Genomic DNA, 20,288 nt, shown 5'->3' with positions numbered 1-20,288 from the left:
GAACAGTGAGAAGTGCTCTGTGGCTGAAATAGGGATGTGTGACTGTGGGAGAGAGGGAAGATGGGGGAAAGGATGAGATGAGGAAAAGACAGGCCAGCAAGGTCCTGCGGGACTTCCATGCCCTTCTGAGGATGTGAGTCAGAGGAGATGGGGCCTGGCACAGGCTGAGGGCCGTGCGCAGACTGCACAGGAGTGCAAGGAAAGGCCGGAGAAGCACCTGGGCAGCTCTCCCCTCCTGACCTTCTAGACTGGTCCACTGCCCACATGTGCACAGGTGTGGCTGAGCTGAGGCAGCTGCAGGTGCCCAGGCTGGAGGCTCGCCTCGTGTTCTGTGGTGCGCCACGTGGTCTCGGTTCTCTCCTCCAGCCCACAAATCCCCCTTCCTATGATGAGAGACTTCTCCATTAGCAGCCAGAGGGGGAAAGGCTCTGACAGGTGAGAGCTTTTCTTCCTTCAGGGATACAAATTGCTGCAGAAATCCTTCCACTACTATTCCACCATCTACCCCACAAGACACCTATGGGACAGTCCGTGGGTGGGTGCAGGGTTTGTGTGGCCTGAACACAGGCCTCCCAGAAAGTGGGGCTCCTTTGCCTCTGCTTTTCAAATGAACATGCAGAAAAGGATCGTTCGTCTGTCTACCTGCAAACGGCAGAAATACTAATTACAGAGTCTGACCATTTCCAAACTGGAAAACCATTTTCTCTATTTTATGAAAGTCTCCCCTTCCCACCCATCCTGTAGGTGAGTCATTATTTTTTACTGTGATCGCATAGTACTCTCTTTGTGTTTGTATTCCTAGAGCTCTTCTCAGTGACTGGCACTTTGTAGGTGTCTTATCAATATTGGTGGAATGAGCAAAGAAATTGCTGTGGTACCATTTTTTTTCCTACTTCAGAAGTAAATGTGTATTTTCTCTTCAAATTGAGTGCATTTCACCAGCTTCTTACTCCTGTGTAATTACATTCTTGTCTAGTTGCCTACCCCAGGAAGAAAACGTAGCATACTCATTTCTCCTTGAGCCAGTACATGAAACATTATCATTTGTATTACTGCATTTGTGATGACTCTGGTCTAGTCTGTCAATTCTTGGTTTGGACATTCATTGTCCATAGCCTCAGAGAAACACTATAAACCTTGGAATGAAAAATGTATTTGTTAAAAAACAAGTTTCTCCTCGTGATCTCTGTTTTTCACCAACTGCATAGCCTCAGGAAGCTTGCTTTCTGTTCTCGACCTCCTCTGCTCAAGTGTAAGGGGGTTACCTCTTCTCCTGGGTTAGCATGAGTCAGAAGAGAAGTGCATGGGTGGAATTTAACTTGTGTGATGCGTAGCTGTCCTTCTCCATCAGCTTACCTGAGGCAGGTAAGAAGCTCCCCTCACTCGGGCCCACCTCTTCTCTCCTGTGATGATATTGCCCTACTCTGTATGATTTCAGGGTACCACTAAACGGTGTGGCTGCTTACAGTTTGCAGTTTTGTTAGGGGCACAGTAACTTTAATGGGAACTCTTGAGACGCATGTCATACTTCTGTGTGAAAACAAAATGAAGTAGATTAGCTGTTTCCAACAATATGAAGTAAACAAAAGTGAAGTAACCCAAAAGCAACCTTTTTCTTACCTTGTAAGAGTCATTTGTTCCTGGAAAACAACCAGCCGTCAGAATTTCAAAGGTTGAAATTATAATTAACATTTTTATGTGCTCCTGAGCCCCAAATCAATAAGTGTTAAGCCAAACTAAAATCAAATAATTAACATTAACAGTTAACACTAATCGTCAGCTTGATGACCTGCTGCCACATTGCCTGCTCAGCTCTTTCGTAGATAAGACATTAAGGAGTATTGCTTATGCTCAAAGCTTGCAAGGATGCTTTGCTCTTAGGAAGCTGAAACTTTATTATCAAAAAATAAGAAAATGAAGTTATTGGAAGCAATGAAAATGATGACGACATCATTGCCCTCTGTACCTCAGGTCCTCCAGGACAAGACTGGGCAGCCATGGATGATCCCATGGCCTCCTTGTGGCACTCAGTGGCATATGAGGGGTGTTCGCATTAACCCTGTCCTCATAAATAGGGAGAATGATTCGCAAACCAAAGCAATTGCATTAAATGAGTAAAATCCTTGCAACTCAAATTGACGCATATTGGAAGTCACTCCATATTATACTCGATCTTAAATTTTCATGTCCTTAAGAATCACTTGGGCAGTGTGTAAGAGTGGTATAAGTTCCATCCTCCAGAAGGACTGGGATGTCTTGGAATAGGCATCTTTAGCAAGAATCCCAGATAATTCCTCTGCAACACTTCGAAGACCCTACTGTCACAAAATGAGATATTGGCAACGTGAATATCGTATAGTGCGAGCGCACCTACGTGGAGCATGGTTCATTTGCTTAGCAAGTGGTGCTTACCTGTGTCACAAGAAACCCTCCCATCTGCCAGATTTCAAAATGTCATATCTGGCAAGACTACAGAGCATGGATTAAGTTGCATCATTGTCTCTATTCTGCTTCCAATGACTTCATTCTTCATAATAAAAAATGACAACTTACATTTGGTTAATATTTTATTGTTTTCCAAGTTTTGTGTGTGTGTGTGTATGTGTGTGATTTCATTTGAATCTCATCATAAACCAATAAGCTAGGAAAGGAGTTTTATCATCTTTAGTTTACTTATACATTAGACAGATCCTTAAGTGAGGTGTCCAAGATTTGAGAGCTAGCAAGAAATGGAAAAAGAAAGAAAGTCAGAAGCTTTTCTGACTCCCAGTTCAGTGTGATATCCCCTGAATCACCCAGTTAGCTGTGGTCTTTTTACTTTTTTCTAGTATATACTTGTATTCATTTGCCTAGTAGGTAGAAAATAAATCATTCCACTCACCATGAGAACCACCTCACCTTTACATTCCCCTACTCTCATCATGGAACCTAAAAGAATAATTTAAGAGGGATATTTCTCTATAATACAGCTTTTCTTTATTTTGAAAGAAATTGTTTTTTTTTTTTTAATTTTGTTTTGTTTTTAAAGAACAATGACATATACTTTTAGATGTCTACAGAGATCATTTTTCCTTCTCTGGGATTCTATTGGCTTTTTACTCCTGCCAATGATGCCTGAATCCTAGAATAATATATTTTTTATTAAAGGAACTATTTCTGAGAGCTTAAGTAGCCTGGAGTTTCAATGAAAAATAGTTCAAACTAGCAAGTGGCATAAAAGAAAGAATGGGGTTTTCCTGGGTTCAAATGCAATGTGACCTACTCCTTAGAGTCCCATGCACTCAACCACAAGGGTGAGAGAGATAGTGTCTATCTTGCAGTATTGTTATAAAACTTAAAAATAATACATGAACTATCATGGAAAGTTTTTAGCATACAATTCTTAAGTTTAAAAGATATTTAATTTGTTTAGTACAAATTTTATCCATGGGCATATCCTCCATCTCTGTGAAGATATCACCACCTAACTGTATGAGAAATAAAAATATTTTATGGATTGCTTCTTGCCTGTGTGTGTGGACAATGCCTAGATCATTTGTCTTTTCTGTCCCTTTTACAAACTGGGCTTGCAAGAAAGAGAATTAATCCATTATTCCGCATTTCCTGTTGAACTGCCTATGACTAGAGAAGCAATTTCTAAAAACTTTATGCGACTGAGAGGGATAGAAATATGCTATTACTTTTAAGTGTTTCAAGGGCATGCTGGCCATAAGAGACAACAGTCAGGTTGGAGGTTCCCCATGAGTTCTGGGCCTTTGCCACTGTAACCCTGTCTTCCTCCTTCACCTGTTATACACACAGATCTAGACCTTTCTGTGACATCTGCTTCCCTGCTCTGCTTAGCTGCTGGGCTCCTGATAGTCTGGAGTTGAGGACGTGTAAGTCGTTCCTCTCAGACGGTTGCTGAGAGTAGTACTTTGTCATTATCTTATCCCTGTTTTTCCTTTCTTCATTTCTTTCTTCCTTTCTCTTCTGTGTTGTTCTAATCCCGATTTCCCACTAAGCTGTGAGGTTCTTCTGGGTAGCATGACATCTCATCCTGCAGCCCAGGGTCTCTTTGGTATGTGACCATACCCCTGTTGCCCAGAGCATGAAACCAGAGAGCTCAGAGAAGAGAATGGCTTCCACCGAGCCATTTCTCAAAGAAAGCCTTTTTGTCATTCCAAAGACCTGTGTGAGGTTGGACTTTTATGACTTTCCCTGCTCACTGTGTCAAGAGTGTGTTTTATTATGTTATGTAACTGAAACAGGAAAATCACTATTTCAGCTTTCATAGTAGTGGTCTTTCAGGAAACTGATTTTATGGGGAGTTTTTTTTTTTTTTTTTTAACATAATGTGGCAATTGTTTGCACGTAAATGAGTTTTCCTAAACTGTATTTTAAAGCATTTCCTTCAGAAGTACAAAGGCATCCATCATAACATCTCACTTCCCCTGTTATTTTGCTTCATAAAATCCTTTTTCATACGCTTTCCTTTTCTCTTTTTAGTACTATGGTAATTATGAATTAGTGAGGTCCAAATTAATGAGGCTTCCTGCAGCCGCACAGGACCATCTCCCCGGTTCTTCACCAAAATTGCTCAGTCACATCACATCTCACAATTTCTGACTGTGTATTCCCAAATTCATCCCCAAAGAATCAGCCAGTCCTTTAAACGAAACATGGAATGGTTCAATGAGAAGTGGCTTCCCACAAAGTGGGTTAACACCCGCTTCTGGCTCTGAAGGCTCAGTCCTGCCCCAGAGTGCCCTGTTGGTGGTCCAACCTTGAGTGACAGCTGCCGTGACCCTGCTATAAGTCGGTGTAGACTCGGGCACATGGTGTTCCGGGTCTCTTCCATTCTGAGCGTGGATTTGTTCCTTCCTGGTATCTAGGGTCTCATCACGAGGGGAGAGAATGCAAGAGAGTCTGGGGGAGGGCGAAGAGGAACCAAAGTGAATTAGACTTGTCCAAATAAACATGCAAAACAATGCTGTTTTATTTATGAAGCCAAACATACATAGCAATTAGAACATCGTCACAAACCTACCTGATGTGATCAGCAGCCCCTTTTGCCAAGTAATTATCACAGATTAAAAAATAATAATAATTGGATGTTTCTGTTAGATCTTAATGTTGGCTAACTAGCAGTCTCATGCCCTTTAACAAGAAATTGAACCAGGCAACAGCCTAACATAGCCTGGGGCCATCCTAATGACCCTTAGGTTTTCCTTCCTTCCTTCCTTCCTTCCTTCCTTCCTTCCTTCCTTCCTTCCTTCCTTCCTTCCTTCCTTCCTTCCTTCCTTCCTTCCTTCCTTCCTTCCTCCCTCCCTCCCTCCTTCTTCCCTCCCTCCCTTCCTTTCTCCCTTCCTCCCTTCTTTCCTCCTCTTTCTTTTCTTTTTCTTTCTTTGCTTCCTTTTTTCTTTTTTTAAAGGAATTTTAAAATGGCCCAACCAGGACAAATTTTCAACTCGTTTTCTTGGAAAACTCAAAAGAAATCTTTGGCACTTAGTTGTAATAGACTCATCTGAGAAGCCACTGGCTCATAGGCTAGTTGTTTTGGGGTGATTGTAATAACATGCAAAAACATAGAAATAATAGCAGAGGCAGGAGACTTGTTACCAAAAAGGATAAAGGAAAGGAAATGACACAGGGGAACACATGGAGGGGGCACGAATTGAATCTCCACACAGGTACAGCAAAATGAAAACCATATGGAGCTGGGCAGAGGATGTGCAGCTGTTCTGCAGTTGTTTTCTATGGTGTTTCCGATGTAACATATATGAGCATCATTTGCCAAAAGTATTCCAGAAAATAAGGAAACCACGTTAGCACCCTCTCACTGAAGTTGCTCCTGATTCACTTCCCTCTTGCATCTCAAATGTGCACATAAAATTTAGTCCTGAAAAATGTTTCAATTTGTCCTTCAATTAGCATCAAATAATGGCATAAGCATATTTTTATAGATACAGGGCATCTTTAGGGGATGGGTGACTTTCATAGGCCAGAAGATACAGGAAAACCCTAGAGATAACACATTCCAGCGAGTGGTTGGCAAATACTTATAAAATAGCATCTCTCTGTAAGGCAAAGAAAAGAAGTAGAAGAAGTAAGCATTCCTTATCCTCAAAGATTTTGCAATCTAGGAAAGGATATGACCCAGGTACCACCAAATTTTGCAACTTTCAGAGAGTAAGAAAGGTTGGTTGCTAGTCTGAACTAGTCTCAAGACTGAATTTCATAGCATTAAGAAATCAACCAGGTGGATATTATCATTCTACTCTCTTGAATTTTTTCTGATATACTTGCATGTGTGAAATGACTTTACATGAACTTTGTTACAGCAGAAGGACTGAAAGGAAGTATCTATCATTAAGAATCTGGTTCAATAAGTTGGCATACATTCATACAACAGGAATAACTGTGTTCAGTAGAATGCAACATCACAGATATTATAAAATAAACAGAACCCCACCATGCATCATGGAATAAAGTAAGACCATCAAACAAATACCACCAACAATTATAAGCTAAAATGAAAAATAATATCATGGCATTTTGCATGAGGAAATGAAGAATTTATATGTGTGTGTGTATGTGTGAATATATGTATATGTACAGTGTATGATACAAAAATAACTAGAAATAGAACAGAAGAAACTGGGTAGCTGGGGAACAGGAGCACTTTTAAAGTCTTATATTTTACTCTTTGAATGTATATTATCTTGTAAGAAAATAAAATTCCAGAAGAATACAAAGCTGTAAAAATAAATTGGAAATAACAGGAGAAAGAAGAAAAATGAGCTCTGGAAAAAAGATTTGAAAATAAATAAAGACGACTTCTTTCATTTAGTTTTTCTCCTTTTGTAATATATGGTAGAATTTCTGGAGTGTTATGAGACCCAGACATGTGCATTTATAAAGATTGTGGGCAGGTAGGAGTTTGGGAGTGCAGAAGAAGTTGGTACAGTCAGTTCAGAATATTCTGGTAAGTCCTGTCTATCTGCATCATGTGAGTTTGCCAAGGCTGAGAATCTTCTTATGTGGAGAAAATTGGCATTCAGAACCTTCCCCCAAAGACCTTGAGCTAGGTAGCACTGGGTTCATGGATTTACAGATTGTCTTGCTCACCAGGAACCTGGCTCTTGGTTGCAAACATTTGGTCTGAATGGAATGGTGGACTGATGTGGGAGGGGACCTTAGTGAATGTAGCAGAAAAGGAGTCAAGTTGCCATGCATCTGCCTTTCAAGGGGACAAGTTAATGTATTTTGCCATCACTACTATGTGAGGACAGCAAACTAATATCAAACACTGATATTTTAAATAACAAAAATCTCAACCACAGCTAAGTAGGGTTCTAGTGAAATCTGCTTTAAAAAATGAAGAATCGTTTCTACTTAGCAGAGCAGTTGTTTATATGCAAATGTTCTGTTTGAGTGACTTTACCTGCAGGAAAATAGCACTTTCTTCAGTAGTTTCAATACCCCTGTTGTGTTTCCTTTGTATATCTGCTTTGATAATCCTTTTTTATTGTAATGATAACTTAAGTCAAATCACCTTCTAATAATATAATATAGAGCTTTAGACATCAAACCCTGTAAAGATTTATTCTATTTATTTCCCCCTGTGAGGAATCTGTGAAAGAAGAGTTTTAGTTTGCAATAGTATGACTCCAGAAAAATATTGCAGATCATCATGCCCATAACTGACCATAAGTATAAATTCATATTCCTGTATATTAATATATATGAATGCCTCCAATCATATTATTGAATCATCTCAGCATTCTGGAATGTATAATTTCCAGTTGCTGGGATGCTGTCTTATGTAAAGCTTCTCTCTCCCTTAGTACTGTTTTTCTTCCAAATGTTCTGAATTCTTGTTGTATTGAAGTAAAACATGAGAATGAATGTCAGCGAGGGGGTAGGTTGGTAGCAGGCTCTGGAGAGAACCTTTATTTATCTCTGAAACCTGCTATGGGACTTTCTCTTTTCCTGCAGTATAGCCTTTGAAATTTTAAAATATAAATATTGAAAGGTAAAAGCTCATTGTGAAGGGGATTATAGCCAACAAAGAATAGATGACCACTAGTTCACCTGTGTCACTGGTGTTTTAAAATGAAAGTGTTCACGTTCCCACCAGCTTCAAGTTGGTGTCATTTTCTTCCTTTTTAAATGTTTTCCTTTTTTTAATTTTTTTAAAATTTGTTCTAACTAGTGATACACAGCAGTGGAATGCATTTAAGGAGTTAGAGAGTATCATGCTAAGTGAAGTAAGCTAAACCCAAAAAACCAAAAGAAAAGTTGATGCCATTTTGAGTTCTGGTGACTTCGCATTAGTCTTCTTTATCCATTGTGTGGACGCAATTCTGTTTCCTAGAAGGAAGAGCTAAATAGTGCTAACAAGAGTTGCAGAGAATGCAATGTGGCTTCTAGTCCTAGCTTTACACACATACACAGTACAATCAAGGATTTCTGAGATCCATTGTACTAGTCTGTTTTCTGATGCTATTCCAAAATACCTGAGGCTGGAAACTTTCCAAAGTGAGGAGGTCTTTGGGCTCATGATTTGGGTGATCAGAGGGTCGAATAGCATGGCACCAATGTACTAGTCAGTGCCTCCTGGTTGCATCACGACATAGCAGTTGGCATCATAGCAGGAAAATGCTGGAGAGGGAGAAAAAATGGTGAAAAGCCAGAGAGATTCAGGAACCAGGTTTGCTCTTTTTATAATTCACTCTTCTGGGAACTAAGTGGAGTCGCAGAGAACTACGTTCATCCCTTATGAGGGTGGCACTCCTGGTGACTTAACACCTCCCATTAGGCAACACCTCCTGAAGATCCTTTTCCTTCAGTACCCCACCTGGAGACCCAGCCTCCAGCTGAGCCATGGGGCACACCTCCAAGCCACACCCAGACCATCAGGTGCCTTTTTAGTTAAAGACCCTCCTTCTGGTTTTTGTCGGTGTTTGACAACCCATGGTGCTTCTGAACCAACACAACCACCTTATCATTTTTCAGAACATTTAAAATGTCAAGACAAGTGCAATCAGTAGTACGCCTAAGGACAAATCAAGCTCATTATACTATTGAAGGTGTTTCTCGAACCACACTCTGGACATTTTGAAACATTGGAGAAGGAAGAGATTGCCCCCACTGAGAACGTCTGACTTGTCCCATCCAGCAGACTTAACGGGAAGGGCCCGCCAGCACCCAGCTCCTCTCTAGGGCCAGTCAGCTCTTGTTACTGAGGGGTGGAGGTGGGCTGGTGGGCTAGTTCAGGACCTCCTTCCCTCACAACCAGGAGTCTCTGTTCATGCTACTGTGTTTCCCTCCTTCCTCTTCAGAGCATCGTGTGTACTGGCCGGCGTCAGTGGCACCCAGACCCCTTGCTGATCCACTGTATCCAGTCCTGTGAGGTAAGTCAACCTCTTCTTCCCCCAGCCCAGGCTGAAGAGCTGGGGTCTGCTGGATTCGCCGAGTCCCTCTAGCTCAGGATCCTGTCCCCCGCCCCCGCTCCTCTGGCCTTTGTTCAGTTTCTTTAATGTAGTTATCTCTGCAATCCCAAATTTATAGGAATTAGGATCTCTGATTTTTGTTCTGTTTGAGTCAAATCTTAGCGGTCTACTTTAAATGACTTAATAAAAATAAGTTAAAGGGCGGGTCAGAAAGAATTATTAGTATGTTCAGGATTCTGTAAGTAGGCCTTGTTGGGACTTCGTTAGATCAGGATTTTGCAGACACATGGCCCACTGACAGGTTTGTGAGCCAGCACAGTCTAAAACCAATTTTGTTTTGGTTGCCAATGTTTAAAACTTGAGATTTTTACATAAAATTCTTATGTACATATGTAACATTACACACACACACACACACACACACACACACACACACACACATACATATAAAAATAAATACAAAAAAGTATTTCATGCCAAGATTTTTTTTCTTATAAAATAAGAGTATCTGGCAATCATGGCAGCAATTAGCTGGATCCAAGTAGCAGCTACTACCCCAGAGTGCAGTCCTTGTCCCCAACCACCCACCCCTCCACCATGGCGATTTGTCTGGGGCTTCCCTCAACCTTTCACTGCCTGGGTCACAGGGAATCCAAGTTTGCGACCTCCTGGGGACCTCTGCAAGTCCTGTCTCTTTCTTCGAACGGTGGATATAAGACATTGGTGCACTTCGGGTGCTGTGAATTCCTTGGCTAGGTTAACTGGAGCTACCCTAACAGAGAAGAGTCAAGAAGGGGCAGAGTCTTGTAGAGGGAGGATGACCCAAGGTCCTGACAGAGAAGGGAGACCCTCCCCATTCAAGCCCTCCCACCCTAGGAGGAGCCAGTGAGAAATACCAATTCTATTCTCATTCAAAGGTCTCTCTGGAAGAAAATAAGTCACTTAGTAGTCAAGCCCGGAGAGTTCTGGCTCCTCCTGGTGTGTAGGAGAGAGAGCCTTTAACTGCCCTGGATTTCCAACATCCTCCCCCACGCCCTCCCAGGCCACATGCACGTTAATCCCTCTGTTCTTCTGCATCTGTGTCCCTTGATCTAATTCTGGGAAACTGGGATCCACCAGAGGCCAAAGGAGGGAAAGGGTGGGGTTTTAGAGAAAAGAGAAAGCTGGGTGGGGAATCGATACCCATAAAATAGCATTCTGAGAAGTAGGGGAGATGCTAGCGTGGAGTGCGCTTCTCCACGGTGCAGGCCAACAGAACAGCTCATCCTCTGCCTTCATTAGAAAAACACATGGCAGAGGGGTGGGATGAATCATCCAGGGCAGGGGGAAGGAGGGGAGGCCAGGGAAGGAGGGTGATAAACAGGCAGAGGCCTGTGGAGCTGGGATGAGATCAAAGGGAGCCTGAGAGTTCCCTTCTGCTGGTTCCATGCAGATCACAAGTGGGGGCATGGATGGCGGACTTGGAGCTGGCTCGGGTGTTTCTCAGAAGGCCACAGTACAGAGCCTTCCCTGCTCGGCCTCCCCTCCTCCCTGCATCCAATACACCCTCCTGACCCACAGCCAGAGCTTCCTGGGCTGCCGCAGTCCCTCTGTCAGATGTGACAGAGGAGCAGACCTCCCTCCCTCTGTCATCTCCCCTGTCCCACGTCCACCACACACAGCTGATCCTTGACCCTCTAGAAGCTTCTAGTTCCTACAAGGATTGGCCCCCTCAGCATTACCTGGGAACTTATTAGAAATGTACATCCCCAGGCTGCCCAGACCCGCTGAAGCAGAAACTGTGGGCATGGGGCCCAGCAGTCTGGCTTACCAAGCAAGCCCTCCTCCAGGGGACTTGGAGCGCCTCCGGTTTGGGAACCCCTACCCTGACCACCAAGGGAGCAGACAAGGAGTTTCCCAGCCTGTATATTCTTATTCTGAAGCTTTCTTTGTCCAGGAATAATTCCGACCGACATTATTTACATTTTGATTATCCTACACTGTTCTGATTATTTCACAGTATCATTCCCAGATTCTCTGAGTAGGGCAAGATTTTAAAAACTAGTTATTGCCTTCTGTTCCTTCAAGCAAAGGGTAAGAAGAAGAAAGCCCAGAAAGAGGGAGGAAGGAAGAAGGAAAGAAAAAGGAGAATCTATACTCCAAGGAAAGGGAAGGGAACCAGACAGGGTGAAGAAGGAGAGACAGCTCTGAAGAAATGAGCAGGAAGACCTGCAGGGAGGGAGGGCAAGCTCGGAGAAAGATCGAGAGAAGCTGCTGTCTTTCAGGGTCAACCGTCCAGTAATTCATGCTTTACCAGAAAAAGTCAGTTTAATATGCAAGCGTCAGAGACAGATGGAGGGAAAACGGACCCAGAGACAGGAGAAAGCGCAAGGGCCTGGAGCTGGAGAGAGTGTTTAAAAGCACAGGGCAGGAATCTGAGCTCACTGGGACCCTCTGCTCCCCAGTGTCTAGAGAGGTTTCCCATTTTGCTTTCTTGTTCTGAATATAATTCTGAGATGTCCCCTTTAGCCACTCAGCCTTGAAAAAGAAGAGCACTTTATTTGTTATTGTCCCAATAAGCCTGAGGCAGCAGCCTGCCTCCCTGTCCCAGCCCCCAGTGCGCTCGCTGGTGCCTCTTCTGCGCCTTGTTTGTGTCTCTCTTTTGCCCGCCGGGCTGTCTTCAATTCTCCACTGTTCTTTGCTTTTCCTGTTCTTTAAGAGGCACCTTCAGGGTGTCCGCTAAAAAAATCTTGTTGGAATAATTTCGTCTCCTTATTGTCCTTGTGTCCCCACTGTCCCGGCAGGAACACGGGTGTACCACGCAGCCACCATTCAAACTTGCTCATACATTAAGTCCGATTGTTCTGGTTGCTTCGTGCACTTGACCTGGTTGACAAGAAGACTTGCACTTTCTACTTCGTGCACAAGTTGAAAACGGACAAGGAATGTCAAGTTGGTCAGGGGAGGGGCCAACCAAATCTGTATTCAAATCCTGGGTCGTGTGATTTCAGTGTTCTGGTCTGTCCTGGGAAGTGGCGTAAGGATCCCACTTAGGGAGGGATTGATGTGGTAGTGAACATGAAATGTTCAGTGTCACACCTGGCCCATGGTAAACTCTTACTGTGAGTCACTGGCTGCTCTGGGAATGTTGGCTGATCGTGTAAAGCAGAGAGCAGGGGACCTGCTGCTGATGTGGCTTTAATATGATCAGGTACACATTCTGAGGATGGGTCGGGGAGAGAAAAGGAGAAGGAAGGGAAAGGGGATATTCCCATGGAGACCCATTGGGATCCGTAACTCGCAGATCGCTTGGAGACAGTTTGCTAGGGTGCCTCGTGGGCCACCTGACCATGGTGACCAGATCGTGACCTGTGTGACCTACCCATTCCTGCTCTTGCCTGCCTAGTCCAGGTCATAACATTCTCACTGGGCAGTAGTTTCCTTATTCTTCTGCCCAGTCCTGCGCCCAGTGCTGTCTGCAGTCTGTTCCTATCACTGGAATCTTTGGATTGTGTCTCTCTTGTTAAATTTTTTTTTTTTTTTTTTTTTTTAAATCTCAGGAACTCTGTCTCCCCCTCATCCACTTGTCACATTTCCATCAGTAGGAAGTTTGTAGGTAGCACAGGACCTTTGTGTTTTCAAATCCCAATGTGCTTTCTTGACTCCAGACAGGAAAAGCCTCTGACTGTACAGTATTGGCAAGTAAGTGTGTGGCTTCACCTGTTGGGTCCTGGTGGTGTGGTGTGGATGATGGTCTCGCTGCTGGGTGACCCTGGGAAATTACTTCACCTCCTTGAGTCTCACGACTCTCCACTATGTTCTTGTAGGGTTTATAAGACAGTTTAACAGCAATGCCCACTTCATACAGCTATTATGAGGATAAATGGGGTATCAGAGCAGTAAGCCTAGCCTAAGGTCCTGCGTGTAGTAGTGCAGAATGAAAGTCTTCTCCCCCATTATGATCCCAGATGCACTGGTATTGCCCCATGCTACCCCATGCCCTGTGTCTTTGTACATACTGAGCCATATTTCTGACCCATCCCATATTTCTCTAAGTCAATAATTCACAACAAAGGACAGTCTGCACCCCTTCCCCTCACCAGGAGACATCTGGAAATATCTGAAGACATTTTTAACTGTCACGCCTAGGACAGTAGCAGGAGTTAGTGGCCTCAGTGGGCAGATGTGCTGATGAACACCCGTGTTGCACAGGACAGCCCCACAAGGAAGGAAGCTCCTGCCCAGGTGCCAGCAGTACCACCGTTACGATCCCTCCATGTGCCCTCCTGACCTCTCCTCTCCCAGGACTGTTGGCTACCTGGCACCCACCCACCACTCACCACCCCACCCCACCTGCGCTACGTCAGTGTGGTCTGTCTCTATTTTACCTTTCATCACCCTGGGGAAAACCCTGGTTTTCAGGGTGTCTGCCTCACACTCCATGACTACCTACAAGACTAGCTAGAGTCAGTGTGTTCAGTAGCTGGAGTCCAGCACTGTCAGAAGTAGCTGCACTCAAGAAACACTCACTGACTGAAAATACAATTTAATTTACAAATTGCTTATAAAATCAGATACAAATATTCTATGCTGTTTAGAAAAACAATGCTTATTCTGTCCAATGAGGGTCCATCAAAATGTACTCCAGTCCCAGCTTGTAATGAGAAAGGGGATGCTGTGACATCGGACAGTAAAAGTATTTTTAAAATGAAGCTATCTTCTCTGTGTGTCCCCTCCCTCCCTCCCTTCCTTTCTGCCTTTCTCTTTCCACCGTCCCTTCCTTTCTTTTTCTTTTATAAAGCCATACTTCTTAATCGTGGCACAACCTGGGCTCCACCCGGAGCGTCCCATTCTCCAGTGAACGCGCCTGGGCCGAGCCCCTGGCCGCCTCCCGTGCTTACTGCCGGTGACCCGCCTTCCCCCGGCTGGTGGAAGTCCACCTCCTCCGTGGCTCTGTGGTTCTTGCAAATCCGTCCTCTTCTTCCCGCAGTCTCCATGCTGGACACAGTCTCTGACGTTCTCTCTTTAACCCTTTGCTGGTTCTCGTAAGGTGGTACCTTTTCGTTTTTGAAAGAAAGAGCTGTGGGGGAGGACAAGGCAGAACAAGGTCGAAAGAATCAGGTTCAGGTTCGGACTCTGCACGTGTGGCTACTTGGAGTACCCGCCTGCCTTCTCTCAGAACTCCTGGGAGGCTCAAGGAAAATAATGAATATTAAGGTGTTGCATAAAATGCCACATAACATGACATATTGGTAGCAATATTGCATAAGGAAAGAGACATAACTGTGGGGATATGATCACATTGAAACAGGGTATTAAGCTTCAAGAATCAGTTCACTTACTCAGTTGATAACTTTATGACTCTTTATTAAACATTACATGTAGCTGTGGTTAATTTATGTTCTTGAGATCATCCGTAAAATTTATAAAGCCTTTTAAATTTTTTTTTTTTTAATTTCAAAAAGTCTCTGGGCGTGAACTGCTCTTTATTTATGTTATTTACATATCCCCTTGTAAATGGCCACAGAGTCTCCTAGCACACTATTTCAAGATGATCCAGCGGGTCTATGCTGCCGACAATACGCACCCCCCTGAGTGGCAGGAGGTGTGTCCTGTTCACTTGTATGTCCCCTTCAAAGGACTCAGATCTGATTCTTTAGTGATACCTGCCTCTGTTCTACTGGAGAAAGAGATGGAGAGTTAGAGGTGGAACTTTGACCCAAAGAGTCTCAAGTTGGTGAAGACTGATGGGTCCCTTGCACAGTAGCCCAGTGGAACTACGGGCAGGGTTGGGCAGAAGGAGAAGAGGACAATAAAGTCCTGTCAGGGGCGGAATCCAGACTGTGCCCTGCAGCAAGGGTGGCAGGGAGCAAGAGGAGAGTTCCAGGTGTGGAGGCAGACTGGGAACCTCCGTCCCGGCCCTTACTGGACAGCTCCTCGGACAATTCCATCATCTTCTCTGAATTTAGGTTTCATTAACTTTTCAAGTAGACAGATGAAATGGATCTCTTTAAGTTGTCAGAATCCAGATTCAGGAAATAATGGAGTCAAACCCTTTGGGGTGTGGCTTGGGGCCGTCAGAGACTGTGGGTCACGCTAACTGCTCAGGAATAATAGCAACCGCCCACATTTGGCAGGGCTGGGTGGGTTTCTGCCTTCCACATAGATCTTGGTCTTTATTTACGAGCACAGGTCCTCCGAGAGGGCTCTCCTGTTCAGAGGTGGCTGTCTTCACCGTTCATCTTGACTTACTCCCAGGACTGATTATTTATAAACCCGTAGGTGCTGTCCTTCCTTGGCATCTGTCCACGGCCTGTCCTGTTTCGGTTGAACTACTTCCACGCTGTCACTAGCTTGCAAGAGAAAACGCAGTTTAAGGGTGGAGAAGAGAGTCAGAACATGATATAGGATGTACGGGACCGGATACGTGATTGTCCAGTAAACACCGAGTGTGAGATAGACATTAGCCAACTCGCAGTTATCAGTAATACTTCTATCATTCGAAGCAAAAGTAACACTTTCCCACTATCAATTCTCACAAGACAGTGACGTGCAGTACACATGTCTGTGTGTCTGTGAGGGCAAGAAGTCAAGCAGGGCTGAGGGATGTCCGATTGAGGGTTGCTAAATGGGTCCCTTTGGAGCTTGGGCTTCATTAGAACCCTAGCAGAAGGTGATTTTCCATCTCAATCTGTGAAGAAATGAAATAGAATCAAGTAGTACATACCATTTTATTTTGTTTAGTATTTACTATTTTTTTTTAAATTTTATTTGTTCTAATTAGTTTAGGGAAAAGGTGTTAAACAATAACATCTCCATGTGTACAAATTTGATTTTGCTACTTGAAAAAGTTCTAGGACAAATTTCCTTAATCCAAGTTGTATATTTATGAGGAATACTGATGTTATGTCCTGTGACAGAATGATTGGTTCAAGAGGCAAAGAAGTCCTTTCTTAAATTTAGCATTCTGCCCTTCTAGTCCAAACGCACCCCTACAGCACATCACACACTCTGCAGCGTGGTGAGGCCTGCCCCTGCAGCCCTCAGGACTTGTTCCGGTCACTCCTTGTCTTTAAACTTTTGCCATGGGCAATGGAGTCAGCTGATAGGGATTTTAAAAAGCATGCTTAAGTAAGCACAACTGTAATCCCAGCTACTCAGGAAGTTGAGGCAGGAGGATTGAAAGTTCAAGGCCAGCCTGGGCAACTTAGTAAGGTCCTATCTCAAAACAAAGAAACAGAACAATAACAATTTTTAAAAAATATAAAACTTTTTAAAAGGGTTAGGGATGTAGCTCAGTGGTAGTATGTCCCAGGGTAAAGCTCAGTACCACCCGCAAGGGAGGGAGGAAGGAAGGAGACCTGCTTAAGGATCACACGGAGTGCTTATTTTTAAAATGCAGATTCATAGGTTCCTTCCTAGTTCTTTAATGTCAAGCCTGGTGTAAAATCCAAGAATTTATTTATTTATTTATTTTAACAAGTAACGCTTAGCACTTCTAATGCTGGTGGTCCTCAGCTACATGTGGCGGGACACTGATCAGGGATCAATTAGTACCCCAGCAGAGAGTTACATCCCGCACTGCCCCGATGGCTTCTTTGGAGTAAAAAAACCATCTTCCCTCATTCTGGGCTAAATGAAGGAATCACTTGAAATAAAGTAAAGTTCAGAAAGGTAGAAATATCTGGCAGAAAGTGGCAAGCCTGCAATTTTCATAAACCAGAAAAACCTGAATTGTTTTAAAATTACAGTAAAATATTTTTAAATTATGGTTCGTCATGAGTAAATAGCAGCTCTGTCCTTGGAATGCACTCATCAGTGTAAGTGGCCAGCAGAAAACCTGACCATTTTTCCTTGTTTTATCATCAATCTGGTTCTGTTTTCACAGCCACTAGAAAATACAGAACCTGTTGAGAGGTGACAAAATGGCACTGAAAACTGGATAATAATACTTTTATGGAATAAGCAAAACAGCTGGGATCTTTAAGCCTAAAATAAGGAGGAAAAAAACTAACATACTAAATATGTTCATGCATTAAATATTTTACATTGAGAAAAATTAACAATCACCATACTCCAATGAAAACAGGGTAGAAAATTATAGGCTTAAAATGTGGAATGAACTATTTAAAGTAAATCCATGGAAGAATGACCTGCCAGTGTTTAAGTTTATACAGGTCATAAAGGGAAGTGTTTAAAAGGCATATTAGTCTTTGGAGAGTTTCAAAGGGAGACATTTCCTCCTCTCTCTGACACGGTTAAACAGTTTTCCTGTCTTAAACACCGGAGAGAGTTGGTGTTCTCTTTCCCTGTAACTCCAGCACTCCTTGGATGTAAATGTGGAGATGTTTGTGTTTTCTTAACCTGTTGTTTAATCCGCCATTGCCCTTTGGGTGCTACTTCCATAGAAATTAATATAGGAGGGAACTGGGAGTGGGAAACTGGTGCTTAGGGACAAACTCGGCTGCGTCCGAGTGACCCTGTTACTGAAAGGAGGTGGGAGTTGTGTTGTTTTTACACTTCTGGTAGCTGGTACCAACAACGCTCCCATCACTAATTCACTCCATCTGCCGCACCATTCCTTGGATTCTTTCTTCTCTGTTGTCTTGGATCTCTCGCTGCCTCCCCTTTATTATTTATATTCCAGATGGTAGCCCTGTTAGCTGTGTCTGGGACATGTGCGTCTCGATCACTCATGGCTGCTGCTTGGGTTTGCTGCTATAATTCTTTGGGATATAGGGGCCAATATATATAATTCACGAGGTGGAAAATAGTGGCATGAAAATTGAGTTTTATTACACCGTTTTTTTCCCCTTGCCCAGAGTTTGAGCCAAGGAGGGTAGACAGTAACTAAAGTCTGACTAACAAGCCCCAATTTAGGGGATGTGTTTTATCCTGGGGTGTGGAATACCTGCCTACAGATTGGAAATGAGATGCTCAGAGGACAGAGCGCAACAGGAGTTTGCAGTGTGGCCTGTCTGAGACAATGCTGAGGCACACTTAGGACCATGGGCTTCTAGGAATAAAAGGATAAAAAGGTTTTTGCCTCGATACAGTTTTGGCCCCTTGTGTTTAGGACAAGTTGTCGTGTGTGTGTGTGTGTGTGTGTGTCGTGTGTGTGCGCGATAGTTCTTCCTACTTGACCATGTGATGCTCCATAGCAAAATGCTAAAATCTGTCACCACAACCAGGAATGCCAGAGCTCTTTGTTCCAGAAGGTGGAAGGAAATGTGTGAGTGCACAGCAGACCTCAGTGCAGACTCCCCGAAGTCCTGTGACAGTAGAAGCAGACTCACTCCCACCTGTAGAAAACCAGGAAGGGGGTTTTCTCTCAAGGTCGGAGAGGTAGATGGTTCAGCATTACACCTCTGGAACTCAGAGCCTCTGACCTGTGGAATGGCAGCTGTTGAAACCTGGGCCTGCAAAGAGCCAGAATAGCCCATGGTGTGGTTCCCGTCCAGGGCCAGCAGTCCCACCAGGGACTTGCTGGGAACGCGGGACTTCAGGCGAGTCAGAAACGCTGGGGCTGAGGTCCAGCAGTCATTCTTACCAAGCTCTCCAGGGATTCCATGCACTCTCTGGTTTGAGATCCACTGGTCCCAGACGTGGGACAGTGGCAGTGGATTAGAGCCAGCTTTGAGGGACTTGATGAACATCCCAGTGCTAAATGCCCCTCACTGGTTCTACATTCTCTTTCCTTTCTCTTGCCCTCATTTGCATAGTGAGAGCTGCTCCCCTTTCTCTTCTCAGTGTTCCTGTCCCTGTGCCTTAGGAATATGACTTTCTTCACTGGATGGCACAGCTCACTCTTCATAAAGGCCGACCTGGTAGTATTAGAACTATCCAAGATGGAATCCCAAGTGTGACTGGGTGGAATTGCTACTGATCTTGATCACTTGAGTACGACTTTATGAATTCCTCCTTAAAAAGAGAAAAAGGAATTCCAGTTGTGATATAAGAAAATAAATTGCTCTCTAACTATCACTTGAGCATCATGTGATTATGAAGTTTTCAACTTCTCTTGTTTTCTCTTTATTCATAGGTCATTATCTAAATAATAGCCAATAATTAAACAACTCTTTGCCACATTTAAGCTATTTACAAAACAGATACAATAAACATTCCTTCCCTTCTTCTCAAAGGACAGATCTTCTGGGCTTACATTTCTTTTAATTCTTGCCAGGTTCTTTAGGATCCATGGTTGAGAGGGAATTATAATAATGATCCTTCGGGGGGGGGGGGTCATCATGTCCTAGGAGCCAATAATGGTCACACCTACTAGATTTTTGATGGATACCGTGGTAGTACAAATCTAGATCTAAATACGTGTTGAACCTGTTAAAATCCAGAGAGAAACTGAAGGTTAGCTTAAGTTGGAGCTGTCTTCCAGGCTCACTGGCTGCCAAATTCCAACCCCCTTGAGTTTTGTTTGTGAATTTTGCTGCCAGTTTTGTGCAATATCTGCACCAGTCGAAAAATCCAGGCATGTCTTTAGGCTTGTCCAGAGTCCCATTTGGTTCAGGGCTTGACTTTAGAGTCTCCAGCTGGAATCTCTGAAAATCAGTCTCCAAATGTTAATTAGGACTAGGTTTTCACTTTGAAAATTAAAACCATTGTTTTTTTTTTTTTCTTTCTGCTTTTTAAAAATGTAAAATATTAAAAGCACAACCATGAAAATTGTAAAACCTCATTTAGATTAACAACATTCATGAGAGTGTATGCTTGTCTGAATCTCTCCTAGAGCCACTGCAATATCCTGGTGGCCAATCAGGCTGCCTTGGCCTCTGTCCTCGGGCCTCCCGGGCCAGCCACTTCCTCTCGCTCATTCTCTACCACACTCCATCTCCCTTTTCCTCTTCCCACCCCACCCTT

At 43.6% G+C, this 20,288-nt stretch overlaps 1 protein-coding gene across 3 annotated transcripts in view; it reads left to right on the top strand.

Moving 5' to 3' along the window:
• PAPPA2 (pappalysin 2) overlaps positions 1 to 20,288 on the top strand; it is a 515,818-nt gene that overhangs the window by 465,488 nt on the left and 30,042 nt on the right. For all 3 annotated transcript variants that reach the window (XM_079106960.1, XM_079106962.1, XM_079106961.1), the window contains one exon: positions 9,327 to 9,398. In XM_079106960.1, the coding sequence (XP_078963086.1) occupies positions 9,327 to 9,398 (72 nt within the window). The remainder of the gene's footprint in view (positions 1 to 9,326; positions 9,399 to 20,288) is intronic.

The sequence above is a fragment of the Sciurus vulgaris genome, assembly GCF_902686455.1.
Source record: "Sciurus vulgaris genome assembly, chromosome: 12".
NCBI classification, from domain to species: Eukaryota; Metazoa; Chordata; class Mammalia; order Rodentia; family Sciuridae; genus Sciurus; species Sciurus vulgaris.
This window is presented reverse-complemented; position numbering and strand designations above follow the sequence as displayed.